Source organism: Procambarus clarkii, chromosome 43 (genome assembly GCF_040958095.1).
Source record: "Procambarus clarkii isolate CNS0578487 chromosome 43, FALCON_Pclarkii_2.0, whole genome shotgun sequence".
Classification (NCBI taxonomy): domain Eukaryota; kingdom Metazoa; phylum Arthropoda; class Malacostraca; order Decapoda; family Cambaridae; genus Procambarus; species Procambarus clarkii.
In genome coordinates, this window is record NC_091192.1 from 35,909,051 (window position 1) to 35,930,558 (window position 21,508).

At 48.4% G+C, this 21,508-nt stretch overlaps 1 protein-coding gene across 5 annotated transcripts in view; it reads left to right on the forward strand.

Moving 5' to 3' along the window:
• Positions 1–21,508, forward strand: part of LOC123755965 (axin-2) — a 179,635-nt gene that overhangs the window by 152,197 nt on the left and 5,930 nt on the right. For all 5 annotated transcript variants that reach the window (XM_045738964.2, XM_045738967.2, XM_045738966.2 and 2 more), the window contains one exon: positions 5,181–5,442. In XM_045738964.2, the coding sequence (XP_045594920.1) occupies positions 5,181–5,442 (262 nt within the window). The remainder of the gene's footprint in view (positions 1–5,180; positions 5,443–21,508) is intronic.

The following is a 21,508-nucleotide window of genomic DNA, read 5'->3' on the forward strand; positions in this document are numbered from 1 at the left end:
ATAAACTGTCACCTGAGGACAACATCAAGGGTATACTTAAAAGGTCTCTGCTGCTCTGGCTAATTTCTGAATTTCCTTTATATACATGGAGAAGTGCTTCAAAATAAATGTCATAACATGTTACCTAAATTAGTATTGCAGCAGTTGCAGCATATACTCACCTAGTTGTACTCACCTAGTTGTGCTTGCGGGGGTTGAGCTCTGGCTCTTTGGTCCCGCCTCTCAACCGTCAATCAACAGGTGTACAGGTTCCTGAGCCTATTGGGCTCTTATCATATCTACACTTGAAACTGTGTATGGAGTCAGCCTCCACCACATTGCTTCCTAATGCATTCCATTTGTCAACCACTCTGACACTAAAAAAGTTCTTCCTAATATCTCTGTGGCTCATTTGGGCACTCAGTTTCCACCTGTGTCCCCTAGTGCGTGTGCCCCTTGTGTTAAATAGCCTATCTTTATCAACCCTGTCGTGTGTGTGTGTTTGAAGAAAAATAGATAAAATTATAAATGTTTTAAGCCATGCTATAAAATGGCTCTCAACGTATGAAAACAAAAGTTATGAATATAGGTTAAAAATGTTGTGTGTTAAAACTAGAAGAAAAGAGGGTTAATCAGTTGTTGAAATCTGTAAATTTGAGAACAAGGGGGTCATGGATTTAAGTTATAAAAACAAAGGATCCAAAATAATGTTTTCATTCTCTTTAGGAAACAGTGTGGTAGATGGATGAAACCAATTAAATGAGAGAATAGTGTATGTGAACACCATTAGAGGCTTCAAAACTTTTAGTGGCAAAATCACTCCTATCTGGAAATATTCAGGTATTACTCTTATTTAGAATAGTAAATCCTCTCGCTACTTGTTTTGAAAGCTCTCGGTGATAGTAGATTACTGTATGTATATGTAGGCAGTTTCTCGTATAGCAACTCGCTGCTTGTCATTGGGGATGCTACCACCACCCAGCAACTACCTCACTAACCCACCAGGTAATATGTTCACATTTTAAAATATATGAACACAAGGAGAGGGGGTAGCATTGCATTGTTCTTTTTAAGAAATATTCATAATACTATAGTTGTATAGAGTTACTGTACTCGCCTAATTGTGCTTGCGGGGGTTGAGTTCTGGCTCTTTGGTCCCGCTTCTCAACTGTCAATCAACTGATGTACAGATTCCTGAGCTTACTGAGCTCTATCATATCTACATTTGAAACTGTGTATGGAGTCAGCCTCCACCACATCACTGCCTAATGCATTCCATCTGTTAACTACTCTGACACTGAAAAAGTTCTTTCTAACGTCCCTGTGGCTCATTTGGGTACTCAGTTTCCACCTGTGTCCCCTTGTTCGCGTACCACCTGTTTATCTTTATATACCCTGTCAATTCATCTGAGAATTTTGTAGGTAGTGATCATGACTCCCCTTACTCTTCTGTCTTCTAATATCGTGAGGTGCATTTTTCGCAGTCTTTCTTCGCAACTCATGCTTCTTAGTTTTGGGACTAGCCTAGTGGCATATCTCTGAACTTTTTCAAGCTTCGCTTTGTGCTTGACAAGGTACGGGCTCCATGCTGGGGCCGCATACTCTAGGATTGGTCTTAAATATGTGGTATACAAGGTTCTGAATGATTCCTTACACAGGTTCCTGAAGGCAGTTTCGATGTTAGCCAGCCTCGCATACTCCGCAGATATTATTCTTTTCATGTGGGCTTCGGGAGACAGGGTTGGTGTGATATCAACTCCTAAATCCTTCTCTCTGTCCGTTTCATGAAGGACTTTATCTCCCATTCTGTATCCTGTGTCTAGCCTCCTGTTTCCACTGCCTAGTTTCATTACCTTACATTTACTCGGGTTGAACTTTAGTAGCCATTTGTTGGACCATTCATGCAGTCTGTCTAGGTTATCTTCTAGTCTTATACTGTCTTCCTCCATCTTAATCCTCCTCATAATTTTTGCATCATCAGCAAACAATGAGAGGAATGATTCTATACCATCTGGAAGATCATTTACATATATAAGAAACAGTATGGGTCCAAGGACTGACCCCTGCGGGACTCCACTGGTGACGTCTTGCCAATCCGAGACCTCACCCCGCATAGTGACTAGCTGCGTTCTGTTACTGAGGTACCCCCTTATCCAATGGAGTACCTTCCCTTTCACTCCTGCCTGCATCTCCAGCTTTCACACTAGTCTCTGGTGTGGCACTGTGTCAAAGGCTTTCTGGCAATCCAAAAATATGCAGTTTGCCGACTCCTATCTTTCTTGTCTGATTCTTGTTGCCTGATCGTAGAATTCAATTAATCCTGTGAGGCATGACTTACCATCCCTGAAACCATGTTGGTGTTGTGAGACAAAGTTCCTTCGCTCCAGATGTTCGACTAGCTTTTTTCACACAATTTTCTCCATTAGTTTGCATGGTATGCAAGTTAGGGACACTGGCCTGTAGTTCAGCGCCTCCTGTCTATCCCCCTTGTATATCGGGATTACGTTTGCCGCCTTCCAAATTTTTGGCAGTTCACCTGTTAACAGTGATTTGTTGTACACCATAGAGAGTGGCAGGCACAGTGCCTAAGACTACGGACTACTGGACTACGGACAATTTGGACAATCGTTCATATTTGCAAACATTCAAGGTTTAAAGCCAAAGTCAAGAAATAAAGTTCATAAATGGCCTCCTATTAGAGTCAAACTCAATATTTGGGGCATTCACGGAAACTCATACAAAAGATTACATGGATGGTGAAATCTGGATTCCAAATTATAATTTATATAGATGTGATAGAGAAACTAGGACAAATGGAGGAGTAGGTCTGTATATTAAAGAAGACCTGGTATGCACAGAGCTACTAAATCAACCAATGAGGTGGTAGAGGTACTTGGAATTAAGGTAGAAAAACTAAACCCTAATTATTATTCTAATATATAAACTGCCAGATACAATGGTTGAGGAATTCACAGAGCAAATGCACAAAATAGAGAACATCCTTGATAACCTAGCAAACCCAGCTCTAGATATTATCTTCCTTGGAGATTTCAATTTACCAAGTCTAAGATGGAGAACGGTAAACACAAATATCATAGCAGGGAATGACCCGGGAAATAACCAACCACAGGTCAGAGAACTTTTGAGATTCTGTGACAAATTCTCGCTCAATCAACAGATTACAGAACCAACTAGGAACAAAAACACACTAGACTTGTTATTCACAAACAATGATCAACTAATCAGAGACATTACACTCTCAGATACTTCATACTCAGACCATAAGCTCATTGAAGTGCGAACTAGCATAAATAACGGTAGTAGGTCTAAGAGATCCAACAAGCGAGAAGGAGTATTCAATCAATTCAATTTCAACAATAAGAGGATCGACTGGGAAAAAATAAATGTAGACCTTGCAACCATTCAGTGGGAGACGGTCTTAAGCGACAAAACTCCCACACAGGGAATAGCTCAACTGACAGCTGAATCTTACAAGGTCTGCTTGAAGCACGTGCCTGTGAGGAGGGGCAGAAAGAAGACCACTCTAGAAAGAGAACGCAGACGACTGTACAGGAGAAGGAACAAAAAAACGGAAATGCTTCGGCTGACACAACTATCACAAGAAAGAAAAATAAACCTCAGCAGGGAGATCGAATAAATAGAACAAACGGTGAAACGATCATACGAGTCTGAGGAAATGGAATTCGAACAGAAAGCTATACAAGAGAAAGAAAAATCCACAGTATTTTTTCACTTACGCAAAATCCAAAACCTCGACCAATATTGGACTATTAATTACAAATGAAGGTACGTACACAGAGGACAACAAAGAGATTAGTGAAATTCTAAGAAGCCAGTATGAGGCTATGTTTAGCACACCAATAAACAACATGAAAGTTGATGACCCAGACAGCTTCTTTATTAATGACATTCAAGCTGCAGATAATATAACAGATATTAACATAAACTCGGAAGACTTTGAAAGAGAAATTGACAATATGCCCATGCACTTAGCTCCTGGGCCTGACTCATGGAATTCAATAATCATAAAGAAATTTAAAGTACCAATAGCGCGAGCACTCAGCATAATATGGAGAAAGAGCCTGGATACAGGGGAGATACCAGCAGCACTTAAATCTGCAGATATAGCTCCTCTGCACAAGGGGGGGTAGTAAAGCCTTGGCAAAAAATTATAACCCAGTTGCACTAACATCACACATAATAAAAGTGTTTGAAAGAGTGATTGGGAATCAAATTTCTAGTTTTATGGACAATAATAAGCTACACAATCCAGGACAACATGGATTTAGAGCGGGCAGATAATGATAGGATGGATTACGAGAACTTTCAAATCCAAGGATTCTATTACAATGGTTGTACTCTTCAAGTCACTTGTGTTGTCCTGTCTCGAGTACTACTCAGTACTCACTTTCCCTTTCAGAGCAAGAGAGATTGCTGAAATAGAGGGAATACAGAGAACATATACGGCACGCATAGACGCGATAAAACACCTAAATTATTGGGATCATCTCAAAGCTCTCCAAATGTACTCTCTAGAAAGGAGACGAGAGAGATACCAAATAATATACACATGGAAAATACTGGAGGGCCAGGTCCCAAATCTACATGGTAAAATAACAACATACTGGAGTGAACGATATGGAAGAAAATGCAGGATTGAACCAATGAAGAGCAGAGGTGCCATAGGCACAATCAGAGAACACTGTATAAACATCAAAGGTCGTGGTTGTTCAACGTCCTCCCAGCGACTATAAGAAATGTTGCCGGAAAAAACGTGGACATCTTCAAGAGAAAACTAAACTGTTTTTTAAAAAATGTGCCGGACCAACCAGGCTGTGACGGGTATGTGGGCCTGCAGGCAGCTCCAAGCAACAGCCTGGTGGACCAAACTCTCACATGTCAAGCCTGGCCTCAGGCTGGACATGGGGAGTAGAACTCCCAGAACCCCATCAAGCAGGTATCAAGCAGGGAATATGGATGTTTCTCTGAATCAGCTGTGATTGAAACATATTCTCAAGTTGCTAGTCTGTGTGACAAATCAAGTTATTTAAAAGGCAGTATTGTGTAGTTATATTTGTATTTTTATCAGTGTCTAGTGTATATTTGTTGGAATATATTTGATCTTTTTTGCATGTTTCTAGACAAATTATGTGAAAAAATCGGGTACCATCCACTTGCAGGGGTGCTATGTGAGAGTGGCGGCAGCAGTAGTGGTGGCAGTGGTGGAGGCAGCTACGGTGGTGGAGGAGGGATGGCTGCTGGTGGAGTTTCAGTTCCCAGTGGTGCAGCAGGCAGCGGTTCCTCAGTTACAAGTGTAGCGGAGAGCACTACTATTGTATATAACTTTCATGACGATGCTGTGCCATTTGTCACACGGGTTCCCACTCGCCCAGTTACATTGAAACGCTTCAAGCAGCATCTCCCTAAGAAAGGAAACTACAGGTGGGGAAAGCACAATTTTGTGATTTATTTTAGTATTTTCTGTAGGATTTTATGTATTTATTTCACCCCAACTCAAGAAATTTTTCACATTTTTACATATTAAATTGTTAATCTGGGAAAGGATGTAGTTGTATGAAATTTAAACTTTGAGGGACAGTGTGCCAATCCCTTGCTTCAATCCAGTAAGTGCTCCTCACTGTACATACCCAGTATGTTTAGGTGGACAGTTCACACTTTATGCATTAATCTTATGTACTCCTTGCCATTACACCACCCATCTTTAATTCTGCTAATAAATTGTTTTTCTGATGGAAACCCCTTGTGGCACTCTGTATCTAGTATCTCTGATGCATGTGTTATCTACTAGGTGCCATCAGTTGTGGCATTCTCTGGGCTACCTACACGAGACCCAGCTAATGAAGACCCAGAACCTGGACCTGAATTCATAAGGCAGTTACGCAAGTACTTACGAATGACAACATCTTTCCCCAATCTTTGATGGCTTTGGTTACATTTATTAATCAGTTTACAAGCATGAAAACTTAATAATCAACTGTTATTGTTATAAACAGCCTCCTTTTTAAAGCCTTTGTGCTTCAGAGCTCATAAACTGTTTAATAATTGTAAACAAAGCCACCTAAGATTGAGAAAAGATGTACAGGTTCATAGGTGCTTGAGTAACTGCTTTATGAATCCTGGTCCTGGTCCCCCTCACAGAGGTGCAGGGAGCTGTGGTATTTATATACAGTATAAAGTTATTTGTCACCAGGAAGGCACCCAGAAAGTCAGTAAGACAAAACAAACCACAGCTGACTACTTCCTATACCTGTAGACTCTAAAACTGCCAGAGAACACCTCCAAACTATAAACAAACTACCAAAAATGTTATAAACTAGCGCTTACTCATTCATCCCACCCTTCTTCTCACTTGGGGGGGGGGGGGGAGAAGAGGTGCAGGCTTATAGGCCGCTCTACCCTCAGCTCTCCTCTGATGTGTGTTGGGTGACCACAGTCGCTGTGGCCCCAGTGTTTCATTTGGGTTTTATTTTGCCTTGGTGGCTGTTCCTTGCACTTTTCAGTGTGTATGGGCCAAGAGTTTTATGCACTTGGAGCTGCCTGTGCTCAGGGTTATCTTTTCCTGTGTGCTCCCTAGTGCTTTCCTTGCGCTGCTTTCCATGCGCTGCCATGGTTATCTTCTCTGGAGAGTTTGGTGACGTTCCTTCAGAGGTCTACCTCACTTGTGAAGGTTTTTGTCTTGGTGTGAGTTTAGGGTTTTTCAACCTCTGTCTTAAACCCCAGTTGGAATACCTTGGACTGGTGGGACATCACTGGTTATATGCCTGCTTTGCTTTATGCTTTCAACCCTGGAAATTCTTTGCGGGTTCGACTTTCCAAGGGATGCAGACATCAGCTCCGCTCTTGCTGTATGGGAGGTTGAAGGGTGCTCATCATCTGTACCAGCCGGTGATGTTCATTCATCATGCCTCCACCATGCAGCCTGTTGGGTTGGTGACACCTTGGACTTTGAGTCATATGGGATGTGTTCCCATCATGCTATTCTTCTTACTTGCCCTCCTGATGTGGTTCGGGCATTTCAGGCAGTGACAGTATTTTGTATTCTCTAGGTTACAGCAGTCTATGTGGTATGTCAGTTTCAATATCCTGGCACTGCTCCATTAGGTGTCAGACCTTGGTTTTGGAGGGGTTAGTCCGTTAGACCCTGGTTTCAGTTGTCTCTGCTTCCTTTCATGGTGATTGGTGTTCGCTTTCTCCCTTCCCTGCTTCCGTTCCCAGAGTGTTCATGGGGGTTGGGGGCAGGGTTTAATTTGGATTGTGGCTTGGGCAGCTTCAGGGCTTGCCCTTTCTGTTTCGGGCACATAGGCAATTGAGCCTCTTGGTCCCCCTGAGGCTTCAAAACTTTTCTTACCAGCCAGTCCCCTCCTTCGTAGCCTCTTCCTTGGACTCCACTGGTCTTTCCTGGTTGGTGGGCGATGGATCTACTTCAGGGAACCACCACTGTGGCTTCTGGGGCTTGAGAGGAGTCCGAGTTGGGGATTGGGCCCCTTCAACTCTTCGTGGAGCCTTGCATCTTCTGCGAAGGGTCTTGTTCACCTGGTTTGCCAGTGCCTGGTCACATATATCATGGGCCTTTTTGGGCCTTGTTTGTTGGCCTTTGCTAGTGTTGGTCAATCTTGTCCCCTTTTGGGGGTTCGGGTCTATCCGGTAAGCTTCCTCTCCACATCTGTCAGGTCATTACCGGTTGGATGGCTTCAGGCGTGGTTGACATGTCCTCTTCCTTCAATGGGCTCCCGTATTTCAAGTCCCATGATTGCTTCTCTGGCATCTCAGGTTCTTCCTCGCTCTCACAGCTGTCCTGGTTCCTTCCTTCCTCCCTCCCCTCTTCTGGATGACCACCTTGTTCCATGTTTGTCTTGCTCTTGAGTCAGGCAACTGGTTGATTTTCCTGGCCCTTTGGGATGCTTCTTGGGAATTCCCATTTCCTCAGAGGTTCAGGGATTGGCTTGGTTTTCTCGCAGGGTGTCTAGCCTACTGCTTCTGGGTCCTTCCATTTAGCCTGCATTTATCTCTGCACGTTTTTACACACTGGGCTCGGATCTTGGTGACCCGTCTTCCGTTCTTGGGTTTCAGGTTTTGCCCCCCCCCTTTGATCACTGGCTGGGTTTTTTGGGCTCCCAGCCAGTCTGGATGTCTGCTAGCCAGGGAATTGGGGCTTTCCAAGGTTGCCGGATTAGGGTTCCTGATGAATTTGCGGAAGTCCCGGTTGGTTCTGGCCCTCATTTGAACCTGGTTCAGCCTGGTCTAAGACTCCCAGTTGGTGTTGAGGTACCTACCTCCTGACAGCCTTGTCCTGGCTGTGGTGCCGCTGGATGTTGGTGTTGAGTTGAACTCTGGTGACTCGGAGGTTGTTCAGCAGCTGTGCAGGGGCTTCAACTTGGTCTCTTAGTTGCCCCTTGGGGGTGGGGGGTGGGGGAGGTATCTTCAGTGGCTTCACTGGTTCCACTGGGGTACTCCCTTCACTGCTGTCGTGACCCCTGGATTTGAACTCCATTTGCTGTCATTGGCTGCTACATCACTGGCTTCCCCTTTTGGGCTTTTTTGGTGTTCAGTGGCCTGGCACCCTTTTCCGCCTGTGCTCGACATTCTTCTAGATGCATTGGTTTTCAGCTGGGGCTTGTTTGTAGCATTCATCATGCTGGTCCCAGGCATTGTTTCCCCCTCCTTTGTCAGGTTCACAACTGTGAGTGGGTGTTTGTGCACATATGGCTTGCGCTGCGGTGGTTTCCGATTCCTCAGGGCTTCGTTGTTCGGCTCCAATTCAATTGTTTTAATGTGGTTTCTTCTCAACCTGTGAGGTGGGGGTTCCTTTGGTCTCCACCATTGGAGCTGGACATGGTGGGTCCAGCTCTTTTTCCCTTTTGCTGACAGTCTTCCTGGTTCCTTACCAACTCCACAGAGTGGACCATCGATGTTGTCTCCTCCTCCTCCTGGCTGTGCAGGAGATTTAGGCGCATGTATTGTACTGTACTAGTACTTGGATCTCTTTACCTCTGCTTGGTTTCGACAGCAACGCAATTATGTGATGACATTTCCCACCTGCATAGCCCTCACGGTGGATGCCTTTCGGTTGGACTGTCACAGTAGGAGTTTCTTTACCTCTTTCCTCTGGTCCAGCTGTTGTTCTGGGTCCTGGAGAGGTTGGAGAGATAAAGGGACGGTGATCCTTTTGGTTCCTTGGTGGCCGGCCTGGCCTTGGTTCCAGCATTGCTTGTGCGGTGCTCATTTTGGCCATCTTCTCTTGGCTCCACCTTTTCTGGAGGGTCAGCTGGCTGATGTGCTTTGCTAACCAACTTTCTTTGTTCTTAACATCTGTTCTTTTTGGGGAGGGTGTCATCCTTGCCGCTTGTGTATGGGGGTCGGTGCGTCCTTGGCTGCATTTTCGGACACTGGGATTCTGGCGGTTGACCATGGTCTTGGCAGCCAGATTTTTGGATTTTGTTCCTGGGCTCCTGCTTCCCTGTGTGGCTCTGGGTCAGCTTTCTACACTGACCGTTTCTACATCATTGCGATTCTTGCGCTGCTTCCTCAGAATAGAACCATTTAGAAGTAGAGGCGCAAAAGGCACAATCATAAAGCACTATCTGAACATCAGGGGTCCACAACTGTTCAACACCCCTCCCTGCAAGTATTAGAATTATTGCCGGAACAAAGCTGGATGTCTTAAAGATACACTTGGACAAGTTCTTGTAAGAAGTGTCGAACCAACCGGGTTGTAATGGCTATATAGGCCTGAGAGCTGCTCCAGACAACAGCCAGTTGGACCAAGTTACCTCAAGTCAAGCCTGGTCCCAGGCCTGACTCTGGGAGTAGAACAACTTCCAAACTCCACTTCAGGAATGCTCTCTGGCATGTCCCTCTTTTTCTTTTCTGTGGGTAGATAGCTACAGGGAGCCACAAGGGGGCTTCCCTCCTGACCTGACGGCTCAGTGGACAGCGCTCGGGATTCTTAGTCTTAAGGATCTGGATTCGATCCCCGGTGGAGGCGGAAACAAATGGACAACATTTCTTTCACCCTGATGCACCTGTTCACCTAGCAGTAAATAGGTACTTAGGAGTTAGCTGCTACGGGCTGCTTCCTGGGTGTGTGTAACAAACGGAGACTTGGACTACTGTCCCAGGTCTGGCTCGTGTTGGAGCCGGGCGCTTGGATGGTGTGTCATGACCTTTAGGAAGCGTATTGGGACGTTCTGAATCATCTGGGCATCAGAGATTGGTTTTGGTTTTGGGGCATCTCGGTTACTGCTTTCGTTGTCTCTCGTTCGGGCTGAACCTGGCACCTCGTGTGTTCACACGCCTTATCCGGGTCGTGGTGACCCGTCTGCGTCTCTTAGGTCTTCGGGTGCTAGCATACCTCAATGACTGGCTAGTCTGGGCACAACCCGTTCGCATGTCTGCTTGCCAGGGATCTGGTTCTTTCCCAGCTCGCTGGGTTTGGGTTCCCGGTGAATTGGCGGAAGTCCCATCTGGTTCCCTCTTGGGTTCGGACTTGGCTGGGTCTTGTGTGGGACTCTCGGACCGCTTCTTTGTCTCTCCCTCCGGAGCCTCTGCTGCAGCTACATTCCCTCTTTCGCTTGTATCTGGGAGGGCCCCCAGGTCACTCGGCAGTTGCTCAAGGGCTTGTGCGGGAGCTTGAACTTTGCCGTGATGGTCTACCTGCTGGGTCGGGTTTGACTTCATCACCTGTTCTGGTTCTTTCGGGGACGGCACTTCTGCCTCTCTCGTGACTGCTCGGTTCGGCCTCCGGGGGGCCTTGTGTCAGCTGCTGCGTTGCCAGCTTCCTCTTTGGGTTTTTCGGAATTCAGTGCCTTGGCACCTACCCAAGCTCTCGCTCAATGTGTTCACAGATGCGTCGTCTCTTGGGTGGTGCTTTGTGACCAGTGCTCACCAGGCTGGCCAGGGGGCAGTGAGGTTCGTTCTTTCGTCAGGCCCACAGCACTGCGGGAGTTCGCAGTGGTGTGGCTGTCGCTTGGAGGGTTCGGGTCACTCGAGGATCGAGGATCAGGCTCAATTTGGACTGCTTCCCAGTGGTTCATTTCCTGAACCTAGGGGGTTCGATGGGGTCCTTGACTCCTTGGGGCTGGTCACTTCGCGTGACTCATCTGCTGAGTTCCCAGGGTTTGGCTCTCCTGGCGGTTCATGCTCGGGGTGTGTCCAACGTCCTGACGGATGGCCTGGCTCAGTTCATTCCCCTGTCCATAGAATGGACTGTCGACACCGACTCATTCAGTGGGCTCTGCCGAATGTCCGGGCTCCCGGAGGTGGACCTCTCTCGGGTTGGCGTGGTCGAGGAGTCTCCCGGTATTTGTAGCGCCCTTCCCCAACTGCGAGGTCGTCGGGATCGATGCCTTTCGGCAGGACTGGTCGAGGTGGGGTTTCCTGTTCCTCTTTTCCCCAGTTCAGCTGTCTCTCCAGGTCCTGGCTCACTTGGAGACTTACCTTGGGAGAGTAGTCCTCTTGGCCCCTTGGTGGCCGACCCAGCCTTGGTTTCAGGTGCTGCTTGCTCGGTGTCCGAACCCAGGGGTTTTCCCGCGGCTCCGCCTCTTTCAGCAGATTGGTCTGGTCCATTACGTGGCTGGTTCAATCGTCTCCTCGAGTCTTTGCGTCTGGTCTTTTTGACTCTGGTCTATCACCATCTGTATGGTGATCAGGTGGCTTCGTTAATGGTGTCCCACCTGCGTACTTCGTCTTGGCGGCAGTAAGAAGTTTCCTGGCGGTCCTTCTGTTTCTTTTATCCTCTTCGTAGGGTTACTTTGCTTTCTGTTAAGGTTATCTTGTCCTTTCTCTCATGGCTGTTTCAGGACCGTTATCTTATGCCTAATACTGTCGCCTCGTATCGTGCGATGCTGGCAGAGCCACTGCAGCTCGCTTTTAGCATCGATGTCACTTCTGCGCCGTTTCTCAAGCTGTCTCACTCATTGTTTCACCTCTGGCCTGCTCATGCGCTGCTTGAGCTGCCCTGGTAGTTGGACAGGGTGCTTTCTTATCTCTCTTCCCTTCGGTTTGTAGTGGCCCCTTCGGTTTGTAGTGGCCCCTTCGGTTTCATATTGTTTCTCCAAGGTTTTTTTTCCTGTTAGCATTTGCCTCTGGGGATCGGGTTGGGGAGTTGGAATGCTCTCCTCGGGCGCAGAGGTTTCTGCTTTTTTGGCTCGGGTGATAAGTTTGTTCGTTTGCAACCATCTCCTTCTTTGCTGGTGAAGAATGAGACTTGAGGTTATCTTGAGGTTATCTTGAGATGATTTCCGGGCTTTAGTGTCCCCGCGGCCCGGTCCTCGACCAGGCCTCCACCCCCAGGAAGCAGCCCGTGACAGCTGGCTAACACCCAGGTACCTATTTTACTGCTAGGTAACAGGGGCATAGGGTGAAAGAAACTCTGCCCAATGTTTCTCGCCGGCGCCTGGGATCGAACCCAGGACCACAGGATCACAAGTCCAGCGTGCTGTCCGCTCGGCCGACCGGCTCCTGCTTTCTGGAGGGGTCCTTAGATTGTTGATGCTTGGTTGGTCAGGGTGGAGGTGCATCATGTGTTATGTCTGGTTGTGGCTGTCCGCTGTTATTTGTGCGCCACGGCTTCTGTGTCCGGGGACGTGCTTTGGGTTGATCCGGTTTCCCTTCTTCCCTGTTCCAGGGTTTGGGTCTCCCAGGTCGTCAGCATGGCTATTCGGTCTAGCCAGCCTGCAGCGTATCCCCATGCCCATGACGTTCGTAGGTTTTGGTAACATGTCTTGAGCTGACATTCGGGCACGGAATTTTTGGCGGTCAAACAAGGTCCTGGCTGTGTGCTACCTGGTCAGTGTTTTGGGGCCTAGTCGGGCCTGTGTTGCTTTAGGTCGGCGGTTGCAGCCAGTTGTTTCAACTTTGCGTTGAGGGGCTAGTACCAACCTCCTCCTGGGTAAGTTCTTTTTGTTTTCATCTTTTGGTAAATAGTCCCCGGGGAGCTAAAGGGGCTCCCCCAGAAAACTAGTGTTGAATGTAATGAAACGCCATTTTCTGGGTGAGACCCGGAGGCTCCCCTGCATCCCTTCGGTCGGTGGTTTTTGCATGTGTTTTTGACATCCAGCCTCAGAACTGGGGTGTGGGTTGTCGGCACAAGGGGTCTGGGGCTCCCCCTTCCACCTCCTGGGGAGGGGGAACTACGCAGACGGCAGCACGGCACGTGGTGATGTCATGCACGTTTGCTTGTTTTACTTCAGGGAGTTCTGTCCACTCGTTTGACTTTCAATAATAGTTTCAACCAGAATAGGGGCTTGTTTTGGGATGCTTACCTTTCTGGGTGCCTGACCCAGACGATCGCTGACATAGAATGCTTTAAATCATATGTGCATGTCTATAGGCCAATGTTCCTCATGCCTCTCTGAGGGGGCCAGGTTCTGGCTCGTGGTCCCCAGTAGGCTTAAGAACTCCATTCACACTGATGCCAAATTCTAATATATCCATATCGGCCTGAATAAGCTCCGGCTCGCCTCCGGGTCTCACCCAGAAAATGGCGTTTCATTACATTCAGCTCTTGTATTTTTCTTTTTTTTTTGCACGAAGTGCCAAACCAACTGGACTGTAGTGAATATGGGAGCCTGTGGGCCTCTCCAAACAAAAGCCTGTTAAATCAAGCTTTCACAAATCAAGCCTGGCTATGGGCAGCCGGTTGACCAAACAGACAGCATGCTGGACTTGTGATCCTGTGGTACCGGGTTCGATCCCGGGCGCCGGCGAGACACAATGGGGATAGTTTCTTTCACTCTATGCCCCTGTTGTCTAGCAGTAAATAGGTACCTGGGTGTTAGTCAGCTGTCACGGGCTGCTTCCTAGGGGTGGAGGCCTGGTCGAGGACCGGGCCGCGGGGACACTAAAAAGCCCCGAAATCATCTCAAGATAACCTCAAGATATGGGTCAGGCTTGGGGTGTAGTAGTAGCCCCAGAACCTGATCCAGGTACAATCCAGGTGCAAGGGTTCCTCATATTCTGTTCAAAGTCTAGTTCTGGGTAAGCACTAGGTCTAAGGTTGTCAGTTCATCTTCCTTTCCTGTATTGAATTTTATACATAATGACTAAAGAAGTATAATGAACAAATCCACAAGGGCCGTGACGAGGATTCGAACCTGCGTCCGGGAGCATCCCAGACACTGCCTTAATCGACTGAGCTACGACAGGGTTAAAATTTGTTCATTTGGGATTTGTTCATTTGATGCATCACGTTAGTGTGATCTCTGTGTGTGATGATGTAAGGGCGAAGAGGAAGAACGGCCTATTGACATAGCTCGGGTACAGGGGGGGGGGGGTTGTGTAAAAGCCTGGTTTGTGCCTCGGAGAGGCTACGAGATCCAGTAAGTTCAGTAGAACTTCGGTTTCAACCCTTTTAACCCTGTCGTAGCTCAGTCGATTAAGGCAGTGTCTGGGATGCTCCCGGACGCAGGTTTGAATCCTCGTTACGGCCCTTGTGAATTTGTTCATTTGATGCATCACGTTAGTGTGATCTCTGTGTGTGACTAAAGAAGTACTTATCCAATGTATCCACAAAATTTGCTTTGCATGTATCGCCATCATTCGAGTATCGCGTTTGATCCCCGGTGGAGGTAGAGACAAATGGGCAAAATGTTTCTTTCACCCTGATACCTAGCAGGAAATAGGTACCTGGGAGTTAGACAGCTGCTACTGGCTGCTTCCTGGGGGTGTGTGTAACAAAAACCAGCGTTGAATGTAATAAAATGCCATTTTCTGGGGGAGACCTGGAAGCTCCCCAGAGCTTATCCAGGCTGATATGCTAATGTCAGACTTTGGCATCAGTCATGTGTATAGAGTTCTGTGGGCCTACTGGGGGGACCACAATCCAGAACCTGGCACCCTCAGAGAGGCATGGGGAGCAATGGCCTATAGAAACTCCCATGTGGTTGGAAGCATTCTATGTCTGCCATCGACCGGGTCAGGCACCCAGAAAGGTAAGCATCCCAAAACAAACCCCTATTCTGGTAAAATTTGTTACCAAAAGCCGAACAAGTGGATAGAACTCCCCTAAAAGATACAAGCAAACGAGCATGACATCACACGTTGCTGCGCCGCTGTCTGCGCAGCTTCCCCCTCCCCGGTAGGGGAAAGGTTGGAGCCCCAGACACCTCACACCAGCTATCCACCCGTCAATTTTGAAGCTAGATGTCAAAACACGCGAAGACCCGCCGACCGGGGGGGGGATGCCGGGGAGCCTCCAGGTCTCGCCTAGGAAATGGCACTTCATTACATTTAACGCTGGTTTTCTGGGGGAGCCCCTGCAGCTACGCGAAGCTAACTGCCCACAGAGAAAAAAGATAGGGACTCATTCGGGAGGTGGTCGCTGCTCACTCCTCAACTCAAAGTCGAGACAACTGGCTGCAACCACCGACCTAAAGCGACAAAGTCCCGACTAGGCCCAGGAACATTGAGATACCGAGCAGCCAGGACCCTGTTCGACCGACAAAATCCCCGAGCCCGAATGTCAGCCTATGACATATTGCCAAACACGACAGCAAGAGCAGCAAACTTGCGAACGTCTTGAGCCAGGGGATAGACCGTAGGCTGGCTAACCTTAACAATTCTGCGGACGACCTGGAAGACCCGCACCCACGAACAGGGAAGAAGGGAAACTGGATCAATCCAAAGCGTGTCCCCAGACAAGGAAGCCGTGGCGCACAAATAATGGGGAAGGGCTGCAACCGGACACAAAACACGATGCACCCCCGGACTGGCCAACCAAGCATCAACAACCCAAGGACCCTTCTGGAAAGCAGCAGTCTCATTCTTCGTCAGAAAAGTAAGAGGAGGCTGCAGACGGACAAACCGATCGCCACGACCGAAAGAGCAGAAACTCTAGCGCCGGAGGAGAGCATGAAACTCACCGACCCAATCCGCAGAGGCCAACAGAAAAAGAGCCATCGAGAAGCAATCCTGAAGTGAAGGGGCCACAACAAACTGAGATGAACAAAGAAAAGAGAGCACCTTGTCCAATGACCAGGACAGCTCAGGCGGCGCATGAGCTGGCCTGAGGTGAAACAACGCACGAGACAGCTTGTGAAACGGCGCAGACATAACGTCGATACCGAAAGCAAGCTGAAGCGGCTTCGCCAGCACCGCATGATACGAGGCGACAGTGTTAGGCATAAGATGATGATCCTGGAACAACCGAGAGAGAAAGGACAACACGGCTCTTACAGACAGCGAAAGACAATGAGGAATGCCAAGCCTCCAAGGCAAACACAGGACAGTCTGCCAGCTAGGACGACTCTGGAACTTCATAACGGACCCATAAAGGGAACGCAGACCCTAATCTGAACGAAGACGGATCCATAAGCAAGGCATAATCTGGGTCGCGCAGGAGGTAAACTGCAAGGGCCACCCGCACCGCACACTGTAGGATGCGGTAAGCTGAAAACCTCCGAAAGGACGGAACCGACACACCCGGGGGGCAACCCGTTCTCGCAAATTCGTAAAGTCAATATTGACTTATTAACTACGTGCATAGGTGATATACTAAACATAATGGATACCCTTAAAAAGATTCATAGAAAACACCGACCTTACCTAACCTTGTTAGTATCTTAAGATAAGCATCTTATTGCTTCGTAATTACAATTATTACTTAACCTATACCTATTATAGGTTAGGTAATAATTGTAATTACGAAGCAATAAGATGCTTATCTTAAGATACTAACAAGGTTAGGTAAGGTCGGTGTTTTCTATGAATCTTTTAAGGGTATCTATTATGTTAAGTATGTCACCTATGCACATATTTAATAAGTCAATATTGACTTATTAAATTTGCGAGAACGGGTTGCGGGGAGACACGGAACTGAATCCGTGGAGGAGCAGACACCAAATCCAACTCGTACGCAGGTTGGGAATAAGAGAACCCACACTCCTTGTAACAGCAAGCCCCACTCAGAGGGTAGAAAAACCCAGGCGGGGTCCAGCAGGGCCCCCAAGTCGGCCCCTCTCCAGCCCCAAGATCCACCTTCACGGGACCCGGGGCCGAGTCATCCCCCAACGCACCGGCCTCAAAAGAAAAAGCCGGTGCAGCCTCATAAACCGAATGGAAGGGAGCCCACTGGTCAGACTTGGAGGCAGCGGCTGGGGGATTGGACTCGAATGCCTCCGTCGCCACACCGAAAGGGGCATCCCCCGAAACTGCCCAAGTCTCAGAACCAGCAGAACCCTGCCCCGACTCTGAAATCCTCAGATGCTTCGGGCCGGAAGCAGGGAGGGGGGGGGGGGGACCAGGACGCACCACAGCAGGGGGAAGGACGAGGGGGTGCGGACTGAACCAAGGTCGAAGTGACCCCCACCCCCAAGTTCGGGTCCTATAAGCAAAACGAGGCAGCCTTGGGGCATCCGGGTGAGCAACCAACCTAAAGCACATATGCAATGCCTGCGCTGCCTGTGCCCATAAAAGATCACCATTAGACTGGGTAAACTGAGTCACAAGCAAGCAACAGAACTCACAGGACTCCGGGTCGAAAGTGTCACCGACCCAACAGGCAGCGTGATGGAGGCAAAAACAGTGTGTGTCACCCTGAGACAAGGGGACAGAGCAACCTTCAAACTCGCACAAAGCGAGTGGGGACTCCGGGGACACATTCATCGGACCCACTCGCCCCCATGGGGTTTCCCAGGGGTCCTGAGACAGTACTCATGCTCAGGGAATCCAAGGCAGGGTACTGCTAACTGGCGGCCAAAAGTACCAAACAAATGTCTAAAGCTGAACCCCAGGGACGTGTATATTCACGGGGATCTAGCAGGGGGCACCACCAGAAGAACCATGCTCAGATCAGGCACAAAGAGGCAAGCAAAGCAGATTCCCCCTACAAGGCAAAAACAAAAATAAAAACAAAACCCCGCAAGAGGAAATCCCAAGGAACATAGTCGGCCGCTATGAATGGTGAAAACAAGCTGCGCAGCACTTTGCGCCCCATACCAGTGCAAGCTGCCTCCTACCTTAAAGTAAACAATGGAGACAAAACACCCAAGCACCTAAAGGGCTGCCAAAAAAACGAGCAGTTAAACAGCCCAGCAGAGGCTGGACCCAAGGAACTTGTGGAAGACAACCCCCCCCAAGCCCCAAGGGCAGTACTTACAGGGCACCAAGGGAAGGTAACCCTAGGCGCATGCAGCCCGAGTACTGTAGAATAACCCCTGGCTCTCACAACCCTGGAAGACAGCCACCACACTCGAAGCACAGTGCTGAAAGACCACTGGAGCCAGAACACACGATCTCCGCCTCTAGCATCAACCTTAGAACTGACGGATGGATAGTCGGCACGAGGGGTCTGGAGCTTCCCCTTCCTCCTCCTGGGGAGGGGGGAGCTGCGCAGACAGCTGCACGGCGACGTGTGCCATCATGCTCGTTTGCTCGTTTCTTTTAGGGGAGTTCTATCTACTTGTTTGGCTTTTGGTAGCAAATTTTACCAGAATAGGGGTTTGTTTTGGGATTCTTACCTTTCTTGGTGCCTGACCCGGTCGATGGCAAACATAGAATGTGTCCAACCACACAGAGGTTTCCATAGGCCATTACTCCCCATGCCTCTCTGAGGGGGCCAGGTTCTGGCTCATGATCCCCGGTACGCCCACAGAACTCAATACATATGACTGATGCCAAAGTCTGACATCAGCATATCAGCTTGGATAAGCTCCGGGGAGCTGAAGGTGCTTCCCCCAGATAGAAGGCCTGGTCGAGGACCGGGCTGCAGGGACGCTAAGCCCTGAAATCATCTCAAGATAACCATGGAGAGTCATCAAGAATTATAATTATCCCTACATCTATTGCAACCCTTTCCAGACTTCCATTCTGTTTTTCTGTGGGGAGTCCCTCCGGCTCCCTGGTGCTATCGGACTGATATACGCTATATATTTAGTCTGGGGCTTCAGGCAATGGAGTTCTGCCTACTGGGATCACAAACCAGAACCTGGCCCCCTCAGAGAGGCACAGGGATTAATGGCCGATGGAAACCCACATGTGTTTGGGAGTATTCCATGTTTGCCATCAACCAGAGTTAGGCACCCAGAAAGGTAGGCATAACAAAACAAACCCCACTTGGTAAGAAACTGCAACTGAACACCAAACAGAGAAACATAACTCCCCAAAAAATAAGGAAACAAGCAAACGTCACTCACCACTGCTGCGCCACTTGTCTGTTCAGCCCTCCCCTCCCCTCCTTGGGAGGAGAGGGGGGGACCCCTGCACCGGCTACTCATGCCTCAGTTCGTAGACTGAAGCACTGAAGAGTCGGTTGTCAACTCTGGCCTCGATTTCTTGGCGGAATTTGTGCCTTCGTGGCGTTTCCTGCTCTTTGTGGTGCTGTGGCCAGGAGTAACATCAGTGTACTGGGGCTGCATCCTCTTAGGGCTACCTTCCTTAAGTGTCCTTTAAGTACTTCCCTTGGGTTACTAGGGTTTCCTTCCCTAGAGCCTTCAGGACTCCACTTACGTAAGGGGTTGCTGCTCGGCATTTACCCCACCATTGGGGCCAGCTGGGATTTCGTGGCCTTTGTTGGACCTTGGGTAGGAAATAATGGTGTTGCTGGTTGGGGCGCAAAGTGCTGCGTTGCACACTTACCTACTCGGCAGCCGTGTTCCTGTACCTTCTGGTGGTGGTGTTCTCTTGTGAGGGTTTTCTTTAATTTTTTCCTTGCCTGGGGGGAGGGGGAAGTCTGCTTTGTTTGCCTATTAGTCCACTTAGGGTATATTCGGTGGCCCCGCCCCTCCCCCCTGCGCTTGTACACTTCACAAGAGTCCAGTTCATACCCCTTCTCCCTCTTTGTTTATGTAACGTATCAGAAATTGAAGGAAAAGAATTGAAGAATGCAGAAACTCGTAAGGTGAGATAGGTAGAGAGGAGTAAGGGAGTAGTGAGGAAGAGTGGTCAGGAGAAAGGGAAAGTTTAGAATGAAAGGGAGAAAATGAGATCAAGGAAAGTAGAAGAAAAGAAAGTAAAAATGCTAGAATAGTAGAAAGATAAAGTTGCTGCCACTATCCATTCAAGTTAGTTAACTATAAGACAAGGAATGGAACTTGTCTGCACAACAATATTATCTGATGTTATCATGCATCAACTGTAAGCATGTACTCGTATAACCAAGAATCTTTGTCATAATCTTAAGCCAGTAAACTTCAGAGTGCTCTCTACTCAAGCGCACAATTACAATTAAAGGTAATTTAAAAAGTAAGTTAATCAATTATGTTTCTTATTAGATCTTCACTCATATGGATACCATAATTCAACCATATCATTTGATATTAAATGTCAACATTAATACACAATTTAAGTCACTACTCAAGAAACTGAGAAAACCTATGGCTGACTGCCTCTGAGAATCACACATTTAAGTTGAAATCACAATATACGTCACCTTACAAGTTCACTCACCAAAGTCTCAGACTAAGTTTGATAGAGAGAGAGAAAGGGGGGGATTGGGATTGGCTATGGCTGACAAGACAGAGTAGTCCCCACCCTACCTGGGACAGGTCTTTGAAGGTTTGAAGGTTGTTCTGTGCCCTTGTCTCAAGGTGACAGTCACCTGTTTTGCCTCTGTCATGCTGCCTGTTGGGTCAACAATTACTTTGGTCTGGAGTCTTGTGAGACATGTTCTCTGTTCTTGCTCCAGTTTACCCATTCTACTGTACCCGAGATTAAGGTTCAGGCGGCATCCACGTTGCATGCTCGGTTTAGGTTGCTGTAACGCGCTAGGTTGGTTGCTCGCTTAGATGCCCCGGGGCTGCCCCATTTTGGTTTTAAGGAATCGAACTTGGGGGGGCGTTGGTTGCTTCGACTCTGGTTCTGTCTGCACCCGCAAATCCTTTCCCAGTTGGTGTTGTTCGCCCTGCTCTCAAACGTCTGAGGGTTTCGGAGTCGGGGCAGGGTTTAGTTGGTAACGAGACTCGGGCGGCTTCAGGGGCTGCCTCATTTGAGTCGATGATGGAGGCATTCGAGCCTGCTCCTCCTGCCAAGGCTTCTGGGTCCTACCAGCAGACCACTTTCTTTGCTGCCCTTTCCCTGGACTGCCTTTTTTTCAGGGGTAGAGGCCATGGAGGATGCCTCTACCCCAGAGCCTGGCTTGAAGGCTTCCGGGGCTGGGGGAGGAGTTGCCCTGGGGGTCTTGGGCTCCTCCCACTTAGGTTTTAGTGCCCTAGTCATGGGGTTTGTTGTTGCAGGGGGTAGAGGTTTTCTTATTCCCCGTTACCTGTACAAGTTTGATTTGGGGTCGGCTCCTCCCCGGGTTCGGTTCTGGGTTCCCTTGGATTCCTCGGCTCCCTCTTTCCGGAGGTTTTCTGCCCCCCCCCCCGAATCCAGCCTAAGGAGCTTCGGGAGGCTCTTGTGGCTTATCTCCTGCAAGACCCAGATTTTGCCTCTGTGATGGATCTATCCTAGTTTGAGTATGGTTCTTCTTCCCTATATTGGGTGCACTATTAGGTTCTCGAGTCTTCCTGGCTTGCAGACTGCCCTTTCTTTTCGTAGGGAGCATGGCATATGT